Source organism: Oncorhynchus keta, chromosome 24 (genome assembly GCF_023373465.1).
Source record: "Oncorhynchus keta strain PuntledgeMale-10-30-2019 chromosome 24, Oket_V2, whole genome shotgun sequence".
NCBI classification, from domain to species: domain Eukaryota; kingdom Metazoa; phylum Chordata; class Actinopteri; order Salmoniformes; family Salmonidae; genus Oncorhynchus; species Oncorhynchus keta.
In genome coordinates this window covers 24,474,541-24,485,805 of record NC_068444.1, presented here as the reverse complement: position 1 = coordinate 24,485,805, position 11,265 = coordinate 24,474,541, and the positions used below count along the sequence as shown (strand labels likewise).

The 11,265-nt window shown below is 41.6% G+C and overlaps 1 protein-coding gene across 2 annotated transcripts; it reads right to left on the bottom strand.

The window, feature by feature from the left end:
- Positions 1-8,378: 8,378 nt before the first annotated feature.
- On the bottom strand, positions 8,379-11,015 carry sf3b5 (splicing factor 3b, subunit 5). Of its 2 annotated transcripts, none has more exons than XM_035801164.2 (2): positions 10,848-11,015; positions 8,379-8,848 (listed from the first exon to the last, which is right to left on the bottom strand). In XM_035801164.2, the coding sequence occupies exon 2, from the start codon at positions 8,832-8,834 to the stop codon at positions 8,574-8,576; it is 261 nt and encodes an 86-aa protein (XP_035657057.1). In that variant the 5' UTR covers positions 8,835-8,848; positions 10,848-11,015; the 3' UTR covers positions 8,379-8,573. The 2 variants fall into 2 exon arrangements, with proteins under 2 accessions (XP_035657057.1, XP_035657058.1); XM_035801165.2 differs by lacking the exon at positions 10,848-11,015 and adding an exon at positions 9,202-10,771.
- Positions 11,016-11,265: the final 250 nt, after the last annotated feature.

Here is an 11,265-nt window from a genome sequence, read left to right as displayed (position 1 = left end):
TTAAATAAAAAATATAAATAAAAAAGCGCCAACAGCCCAAGTGCTGAAAAAAAAGGTGTTTGCGAGGAATGTCCAGAATATTTGTGTCTCATTCGTTAAACCGGTGAAGACAGTTGTGACTGGATTGATGATGGATCTAATATCCCTAGCAAATGGATGTTGATCATCTGTGGTAGTCTGCTTGATTTACAGCAGGGAGTCGTTAGATTTAACAGAGGAAGCATCAAGGTAATGAGTTCATGTCTTCGTATGTTTTGAGCAGAGCCCCACCTGTTTTGCATGTTATTTTGACATTAATGTGTCACATATCAGTTTGCAAACAATGTAAAAAAAACAAGGAGTTAATAAAGCTGCAGTCAAACATGGTTTATCTTTTGCCTTCTTGAGTAAGGCAGCTCCAAAATACAGGCATTTCAGCCTAGTTCAGTGCTTTCTGTGGTGGTGGGGTAGCCGGTGGAAAATACGGAGTGTAGGGGTTGGTAATGTTCTCTAGTTGCGCCGTGATTGGCTCAGTGTTCTGTCACTCATGGGGAGACTACGTCACTGCAAAATCTACAGGTAGAGTTTGAAAATTCTTTGGGTGCTGTCAGAGAGTTAGGACATTACAAGTGCCCATCCAAGAAGGCTCAAGGTCATTGTCCACAGATAAAATGAAGTCAAATCACGTTATATCTACCATAGCTTTGATTGGACTGATCATGTCAACATCATACTTTCAAAATCTTAGCTAGCAATCTAGACAAGCAGTCATCATGAATCACATTAACAATCTACTGGCAAATCCTTTTCAATAATATGAAGAGAAATGATAGATAAAAAATGTATCGGTGCTCATCGGCCATTGGTCATAAACTTTACACAAGTTGGAAATCGCAAATTCAACAATGAGTGGTTTGGAAGGAATCAGTGGCTAACTGCAAGCATTGCAAAGACAATCACTAGCCTGCTATTCAGTGGAGTGCATGTGTGGTCTGGGTTTAAGGGTCTCTTATCTAAGCTTAAAAGGATAAACATTCAACACCATGGGCAATAGTCATGCTGTCAATCCAGCATAACTTCTGCTGCGTTCAATACAACTGGAAACTCCGAACTGGGAAATCGCAGACTTCAGTGAGTTCAAGACAACTGGGAACTCTGGGGGGAAAAAACGAGCTCCGACTGGTAAAATATGTTTTGAACAGTCATCCAACTCGGAAACTCTGCCTCTTTCTAGAGCTCCAACCTGAAGATAACTGACGCTATGATCAACCTTGTTTTTTTGCCCGAGTTCCCAGTTGTCTTGAATACACCATAAATCCAGAGAACACCAGACTTTTATGACAAAGTTTGATGACAAAATGTGCCTACAAGGAGGACTGCCGCGCCACCTTCCTGTTCAAGTGAGCACAGCACAACAAAGTGAGTCCAAAAATGTATTGTATATTGCTGTATAAATGACATAATATGCCAGGGAGATATGTATACTGTAGCTAAGAAAGTAATACTAAGTTTATGTAGTGTAGTAAGCTGTTAGTAGCCCATGTGCCTCACCCTAATAATTTGGTCCCTTTCCCCCTCATAATTTAGCCTACGGTTCTGACTTGGTGTACAGGGAAAAAACTGTAAGAACGGCCCATGTTCCGAATTCTGTCGCTGTATATTTCAAAAGTGCTGAACAAATAGTTATATTGACTACATCTGTCCTAGATCGCTTATTAATGTCTTAATCGAAATAACGGATTGTCTCATCCGCTTGTCATCCACTAATGCCATAGTTTGTTAATCTCAATTGTCAGTAGAAACCACATACAATGGTCTCCAAAATTACTGGCACTGCACAAACAATTCTTAAACAAATATAAACAATATAATTATAGAGACAAATACAAAATACCAACATGTGAGAAATACTGTACTTTATTAATGTTTCAATGGAACCAACCAAAATAATTTATTGATTTAATTAAAAATCATTGTCCTCCAAATCAAGGTTTCACAATTAATGGCACCCTTAAATATTATTGTAAATAACATCTACCAAAATTAAACCACAAATTAAATTCCACTTATTTAAGTTTATCTAGATCTTAAGGAACTATATTGAGCCATTACATCACTTCCTGTTTCACTAGGGTGTAGAAATGACTCGCTGTTGGCTGGGCTCCCTGCCTGTGCCATTAAACCCCTACAACTCATCCAGAACGCTGCAGCCCGTCTGGTGTTCAACCTTCCCAAGTTCTCTCACGTCACCCCGCTCCTCCGCTCTCTCCACTGGCTTCCAGTTGAAGCTCGCATCCGCTACAAGACCATGGTGCTCGCCTACGGAGCTGTGAGGGGAACGGCACCTCAGTACCTCCAGGCTCTGATCAGGCCCTACACCCAAACAAGGGCACTGCGTTCATCCACCTCTGGCCTGCTCGCCTCCCTACCACTGAGGAAGTACAGTTCCCGCTCAGCCCAGTCAAAACTGTTCGCTGCTCTGGCCCCCAATGGTGGAACAAACTCCCTCACGACGCCAGGACAGCGGAGTCAATCACCACCTTCCGGAGACACCTGAAACCCCACCTCTTCAAGGAATACCTAGGATAGGGTAAGTAAGGGTAAGTAATCCTTCTCACCCCCCTTCTCCCCCAACAAGATTTAGATGCAAGTGGCTGTTCCACTGGTTGTCATAAGGTGTATGCACCAATTTGTAAGTCGCTCTGGATAAGAGCGTCTGCTAAATGACTTAAATGTAATGTAATGTAAAAATGAGGTAACACACATGCAATATCCCGCTGTCATCCAACACCATGAAGAAAACAAAAGAACTAGCAGTTCAAAAGAGACAGATGGTCATAGACTTTCATAAATCTGATAATGGCTACAAGAAGATCCACAAACGATTGAATATACCACTGAGCACTGTCAGGGCAATTATTAGAAAATTCAAAAGATATGGAACAGTTGAAAACCTCACGTGTAGAGGAGGCAAATGTATTTTGCCCCCCAGGATAGGGAGAAGGATGGTGAGAGAAGCAACAAAATCCCCAAGAATCACTGTGAAAGAATTGCAGGCCTTTGTGGCATCTTGGGGTCACCAGGTTTCAAAAAGCACCATCAGGCGCCACCTTCACATCCACAGGCTTTTTGGAAGGGTTGCCAGAAGAAAGCCCTTAATGACTCCAAGACACAGACGCAAGCGCTTGGAGTTTGCCAAACATCATTTAAATAATGACTGGAAGAAGGTGCTCTAGTCAGATGAGACCAAATTGAACGTTTTGGTCAGATACAGCATCGGCATGTTTGGCGTCGAAACAGAGATGCATACAAGGAGAAGCACCTCATACTCATGGTGAAATATGGAGGGGATCAGTGATGTTTTGGGGCTGTTTTAATTCCAGAGGTCCAGGGGCACTGGTTAAGATTGATGATGAATTCTACCAAGTGTCAGGCAATTTTGGCCGACAATCTGGTTGCCTCTGCCAGAAGGCTGGGACTTGGCCGTATGTGGTCTTTCCAACAAGACAATGACCCGAAACATACCTCAAGATCCACACAGAAATGGTTCTGTGACAACAAAATCAATGTTCTGCCATGGCCATCTCAGTCGCCAGATCTCAATCCAATCGAAAACCTGTGGGCTGAGTGGAAGAGTGCAGTTGATAAGCGCAAACCCAAGAATGTGAAGGATCTTGAAGGGATCTGCATAGAGGAATGGTCCAAAATCTCTCCAAATGTGTTCCTTAACCTTGGCAAACATTACAGGAAAAGACACCATGCTGTTATCCTTGCCAGAGGTGGTTGCACTAAGTACTAAATGAGGAGTGCCAATAATTATGAAACCTTGATTTTGATTAAATTTATTTTGTATTAAATAATTGAATGATTTTGGTTGGTTCCATTGAAACATTAATAAAGTACAGTATTTCTCACATGTTGGTATTTTCAGTTTATCTCTATAATTATATGGTTTATATTTTTTTAAGTATTGTTTGTGCATTGCCAGTCAGGGGTGCCAGTAATTTTGGAGCCCACTGTATGTTTAAGCAAGTCAGCCATGTTTTTTAAAGGCAGTAAATGAGGTTGAATTAACTGTTTCACTCCCAGACAAGGCTCCGCTGATAGCCAGGTGTAGCAGTAGTAAGGATTTACTCCATGGTGCTGGAAAGAAATATTTGCTGTTGGGACATCTTTATGTTGGCCCTAACAGTTTGTGGGCACCGTTTGTCACCATATAGTGCAATTAATGTATTGTTTAGTGTTGTGGCTTTGGTGGCATGCATTAAAAAAATGTGGGGGAGTTTGCCTCACCAAGATTTACATGCTAAAATCACCACTGTTCTGGATATAATGACATAGCCTAGTGGGCTTCTTCATAATATGATCTGGTAATAAAACATGATAAATACATTTCGGTTTCCATGTTACACTGCAAAGGGGTTTGTAGTAGCCAAATTTAATTTGATGTTCAGAAATTCAAGTACTGGAATAGGCCTACCTTGAAATTCAGACATTTCCTCAATTTGGTGCTTGAAAAGTCCTTGTAATTATTCTAGCCGATGTCTAAGTTCTCCTGCTCCCTTATAATTATCCTTAATTTCATTTTTGACCCGTTTTTGTGAGATGTGGCCACTCGCTTCTTTCCCACCACTTCAATTGACTTGTCTTGTTGCGCTAATCTGTTGTGGTCAAACCACGTGCGGTTATAACACTGAACGACAGTCAGATCAGACCCTGGTGAGGACAACGAGCACACAGAGGAGCTTCTCTTACATGGTTTCTGACAGTTCTGAAAGTTTGTATAGTCCTATGTTGTTGTAAGTGGAGTTACAGGCCAATTTGCATTTTCCTCTAAGTACACGTGGAATTGCATAAAAATATTTTTAAAATGTATTTTTAAATATCACATCCACAATGTCACACATTGGCCCCACTATTTATAGGAAGACCCATACAGTATGTATATACCTTAGAGACATAGATATTACAAGTAACAATGACTTTCAAAACAGGACTAAGTTTGAATCGTGCTACACCGGCTCCAATGCTTTCAAACTATTACAGGCCAGAAAGGGAAGCACAGCCGCGAGCTTCCCAGTGACACGAGCTAAATCAATTCTATGCTTGCTTCGAGGCAAGCAACACTGAAGCATGCGTAAGAGCATCAGCTGTTCCGGACGACTGTGTATCACGCTCTCCGTAGAAGATGTCAGTAAGACCTTTAAACAGGTCAACATTCACAAGGCTACAGGGCCAAATGGATTACCAGGATGTGCCGACCAACTGGCAAGGGTCTTTACTGACATTTTCAACCTGTCCCTGATTGAGTCTGTAATACCAACATGTTTCAAGCAGACCACCATAGTCCCTGTACCCAAGAACACTAAGGTAGGCTGCCTAAATGACTACCCGACCCGTAGCACTCACGTCTGTAGCCATGAAGTGCTTTGAAAGGCTGGTCATGGCTCACATCGACACCATTATCCCAGAATCCCTAGACCCGCTCCAATTTAAATACCACCCCAAAAGATCCACAGATGATGCAATCTCTATTGCACTCCACACTGCCCTTTCCCACCTGGACAAAAGGAACACCTATGTGAGAATGCTATTAATTGACAACAGCTCAGCGTTCAACACCATAGTGCCCTCAAAGCTCATCACTAAGCTAAGGACCCTGCGACGAAACAACTCCCTCTGCAACTGGATCCTGGACTTCCTGGTGGTAAGGGTAGGTAACAACATCTGATCTTCAACACAGTCACCTCCTGTACTCCCTGTTAACTCATCACTGCATGGCCTGGCACAACTCCATCACTCCACCTACAACAACAGTGGTAGGCATGATCACCGACAACAAAGGGACAGCCTATAGGGGAAGTCGTCAAAGACCTGGCCGTGTGGTGCCAGGTTAACAACCTCTCCCTCAACATGATCAAGACAGAGATGATGATTGTGGACAACAAGAAAAGGAGGACAGAGCATGCCCCCATTCTCATCGATGGAGCTGTAGTGGAGCAGGTTGAGAGCTGCAAGTTCCTTGGTGGCCACATCACCAAACGTTCATGGTCCAAACAAACCAAGACAGTTGTGAAGAGGGCACGACAAAGCCTATTCCCCCTCAGGAGACTGAAAAGATTTGGCATGGGTCCTCAGATCCTCAAAATGTTCTACAGCTGCACCATCGAGAGCATCCTGACTGGTTGCATCACTGCCTGGTATGACAGCTGCTCGGCCTCCGACCGCAAGGCACTACAGAGAGTAGTGCGTACGGCCCAGTACATCACTGGGGCCAAGCATCCTGCCATTCAGGACCTCTATACTAGGCGGTGTCAGAGGAAGGCCCTAAGCCACCCTAGTCATAGACTGTTCTCTCTGCTAACCCACGGCAACCTGTACCGGAGGCTACAAGTCTAGGTCCAAAAAGCTTTTTAACGGCTTCTACCACCAAGCCATAAGACTCCTGAACAGCTAATCAAATGGCTACCAAGACTATTTGCATTGTCCCCCCCACACCTTCACGCTGCTGCCACTATGTTTATTATCTATGAATTGCCACTTTAACTCTACCTAGAGTACATATTAACTCAATTACCTCGACTAACCAGTACCCACTGTATATAGCCTCGCTACTGTTATTTTACTTCTGCTCTTTTATTTTTTTACTTCTTAAAACTGATTTGTTGGTTAAGGGCTTGTAAGTAAGCATTTCACTAAGGTTTACACCTGTTGTATTCGGCGCATGTGACAAATACAATTTGATTTTATTTATTGAAGAATAGTTTATAGTGATATCGCATGATCTTGCTCCCACTATTTACTTTGCTTTATTGTATACATCTTTCCAAGCTTGGGAAAATGGAAAACATTAACAATAATCAAATCTGGCCATGGGAGCCCAGTGGGAGAGAAAATTCTGCAGCCTCCCAATGTCCTCAGCCCTGACACAGCAGAAATAGCATCGCCACAGCCATGATTTAAACTGTGGGGAAAGCCGGTGAGGACTTACCCCGGCTAGGTGATGTTCCTGCCAATTAATTAATTGACTGACAGACTGTGAGAGAGAGAGACACACACACACACACACACACACACACACACACACACACACACACACACACACACACACACACACACACACACACACAGAATTCCCCAGCAGCGTGGGCACTCTCGCTCGCTCTCTATTCAACGTTGAATCATGTCCTCTCTTCCGCTCACATAATGAAATGTCTTTCTACTTCTGTCATAGGCACAAGTAGTCAAAGTCATGGTTCTGTATGGGCGTTTGAATGATAAAGCTTATTGTGTGTGGGTGGACAAGATAATGTGGTGCATCTTTTCAATCAGAACCAAGGCCAACATAACCATTACAGGCCCAGTTCAGTGGACAATATCTGAAATGGAATAGCCAAGAATAAACAGGGTGAATTTTCTACATTGTGACAACGGCCTACAAAGAGAAACTAAGACAAATTGTCTCCCAAGTAGGCCTACACAATACTGAAGCCAAACCACTGGCATCTTGTGTGTAACTAGTACTGTATAAATCTGGGCCATGTACCTCCATATGTTTCCCTCAAACTGAGAGCACAGTAAACAGGGAGTATTTTTTTTTTTAAATGTATACGTTTTGTTTTTGCTCAATCTTATTGGGTGGGCTTGTGTCCACCCATGCCTACGTCTCTGGAGGAAATGGTTGTACAAATTCAACTGGGTCTGGTCCACAGAATTACTGACTCCACCCCCAGATACCTACCTATCTAATTATATTAGAGATGTTCACCTGTCTAATACCAGTGCCAGACTCTGATATTTTTTCAAACTCCTTCCTGTATACCCACTCAGTGGAGGGGAACACAACCACAACTCAAAGCAATAAAGCATTATTTTCAAAAGAATATGGCTGGCTGATGACTGAACCATAGGCTCATGGGAGCTCAGTAGAGTCTGACTTTTGTAGGACCACTTTTGTCAGTGATTATTTAATTATTCAACCACGCCCTTTAAGACACCTGCCTTAATCTTGCCAAAAGGAACACAATGGAAGTAACTCATGGACTTTTTTTTTTTAATGCATGTCGTCTGTATATGTACTTTTTCAAATTGCAAATAAACTCAAATAATCCCAAACTCCTCATGCCAGGCAAGATAAATAATGCGCACCTGAAGTATTGATGTATTCCACCCAGGTCTGCACTCATTACTATCCAGTTCTGGGAATTAATTTAATCAAAATCATTGAGTAAATGTTTAGATAACTGTTGAAGTGATTGACAACAAGCTCTTATAAGGGTGCAATATACAGAACATTTTACAATGATCATTCTCAATGCTTACTGGCATTTGTAACGACAAGATGGCGGTCGGGCAAGTGGACAATTCTTTGAAGACAAATAACACGTGACCACAACCAGTTCTTTTCAATGTTTATTTTCAATGCAAATTCTTAAGGCAAGTATAAAATGGGTGGGGGAAAAAGGAAAACTGATGCATTGTTTTGTCAACATTGCTTCCATTTCATGCATCTCAAACATGACTTCTAATCAACATGATGGATAGCCAAACAGTAAAACTACATTTTCTAATTCCTGCCAGTTGAACTCCTTAGACTAAGCATCGTCAGGTTTGTCTGAAGGTGGGCCACAGGGCTGCAGCATCTTCTCCATGAGATTGAAGCGCACGCGGGCTTTGCTCTCGTTCTCAGCAACAGAGAAGTAATTCAGCAGGTCAAAATGACCCATATATGAACAGTACGAGTCCCGATGTTGGTTCACCAACCATTCCCACTTGCTGGTGTCCGCATGGCCTGTTCCAATGTATTTAGATTGAAGATGCTCCAACTGGCTGTGAATGTTGTAGCGGTCTGTCATCTTCAGGCAAATGTCTACACAAGGAAGGAAAATAATGTCAGTGCATGTAGCTATTAGTTGGCCAATGTTACCTGGAAATTGCTGGTGTCCTGACCTTTTAGCAATAGCTTGCTGATTAGTTCGGGAAATATGTGTAATGTGCATTGTATAGCCAGAATGTTGAATAAACTGTCATTTGAACATACTCCGCCGGTTGTCCATCTGGCATTATGTCTTTGGAAATGTAACAAAATATTCACAGGAAAGTATTGCTAAACTTTTACTGCCATTGTGATTTATATCACCTGACATGCAAGAAGAAAAAACAAACATGTAAACCCCTGCATGAGCTCTACTGGTACGCATACATTACATGCATGTCGCCTACATTGTGGGTTAGAGTAGAGTACCGCTTCCTCCTGAGTTGGTTCACGTCAAGCTCGGACCCAGGACCTCTGCCATGCTAGCATAAGTGACCGCCCTCCTGAATCGTACGCGAAAAATTATCGGACGACGCAACTGGGGACACTTTATGGGTTTCACACATCCCCATGTGCTAAATGCACATGTGATCAACAAACCGTCAGAGCCACGCACAGACACACGTTTTGAAGTCGATGTAATAACTTTCCTGTGGATATTGTCTGAAATTTCCAATGACATAATAATGACAACCAACAACCAGGCAAGATAGTTACGAATATTCCAATGGAAGAGGCAAACCTAATCACCAAGCTATTGCTATTAGCTAGGTCACGAAGCCGGCAAACCTGGCAATAAGTTTACAGACCAAAGCAGGATTAATGAGGCTGAACAACTAGAAATAACTAACGTTAACTATGAATTTTCTGGTACATTACGAAATATCAACTTATGCGTTTTTGGTTGTTTAGTCAATGAGGATGCCCATTTCAAGATTAGTTAACGTTATATATTCCAAAAATATATACGTTATTTTTGAACATTTGGGAAAGTTAGTTGGCTTGTTAAGTCATTGAGATTGCTTTTGCATTAACACTAGGCTGGACAATAGAACGAGACTAAATTTACCCAAGGCTGAAAAACGGCAAAAGAACGTTGGCTAACATGGAACACCAGCGCGAGCCCATAGCAGATGCTCTGTGAACGTTCGTTACCATTCCTGTTTTGACTGGATTGATGCTTAGAATTTCATGTCGCCTAAATGGCACAAATGTATCCCTTTTTATTTTACCACTACAATATATTCGTTGGACGAAACAGGGGAGAAAAACTCGAAAGTAGGGAAAATTATTTACATAATTATAAAAGAGATTCTCGAGATTAAAATGGCGTCTGATTTAAACAATCCAAATATACACATTGTGAGATAGTTGGAGAATTAGACAGACATGCCGAGTTCATCGAGTCATTTTGTTGTTAACATTTTAACTATAAACAACGTGAGCGGTCGCATTGTCAACAATAGCGAATCAGGCATTGTGGAGTAGAACACTAAACTGGGAATAGAACGTTCGGAAGGAGAGTTGGTGCTCAATGTAACTAATAGAGGATGAAAATGCCATAAAATAAGGCCTGCTTTTTCGTGATTACTTCAAAACGACGGCAAACAGATGGGAAATATGGTCATATTATAAAACTGGGCTCCACGGCGGATGCAATGAAATCGTTTATCAGAAAAAAAGCGTTGTTAAAAATGTAATGTCCAGCCTAGTAACATACCCCTAGAAATCCTGGTTGTTTACTAGCTGCTAGTAGTGCTAGCAAGCTAGGCCTAGAACCGATAGGATCACATTGCCTCATGATTTCACGTTGTGCCGTTTAAACACGGGCGACTTTTTAATCACACCGATTAGTGAGTAACAAGTAGTTAACTTTAACAAGTTTTAAAGTATTATTTTAAATTAAACTGAGGCCTATCGTTTAAGCTCCGGCGAGTGAAGCTAGCTAATGTTAGCTAAGCATTATTCCAAGTTAGCAATCGTTTTCGAAAATAACCAAATATCTTTAGCTTCTGTATTCAGTTTGATTAGAATCTGCTATAAGGTTTCTTACTCAGAACCAAGACCTCTGTTCAAATGTGTACGACGACGTTAATTATTTCAGGTCGGAGTCATTCGCCGAGGAAACGGAAAGGTATCGGAACGTCCTGTACGTGTAACATAGAATAATGTCTGGTGGGAAACAAAGCCAGCCCCATAGAGTTCATCTATTCGTATGTAATTCATGACCACCATTTATCTGTACTAACGTGATCATTATTGTTTCGATGCACGCATTAATTTGTTCAATTGAACATTGATTGAAATCAATCAAATTGCGTGTATTGCATAACAATCATACATATTGTAATGGTGTAAAAATGATACAGTTTAATATAGAATGTAATATAATATCTAATCACATACAAGTCTAGATATTACAAAAACGATTTTTAAAACGTCCTTGTGAATGTGAACCAATATATTATTTC

Bases quoted from the DNA above. Each gene is read 5' to 3' on its own strand.
- sf3b5 (XM_035801164.2), bottom strand. From the start codon at position 8,834: ATGACAGACCGCTACAACATTCACAGCCAGTTGGAGCATCTTCAATCT.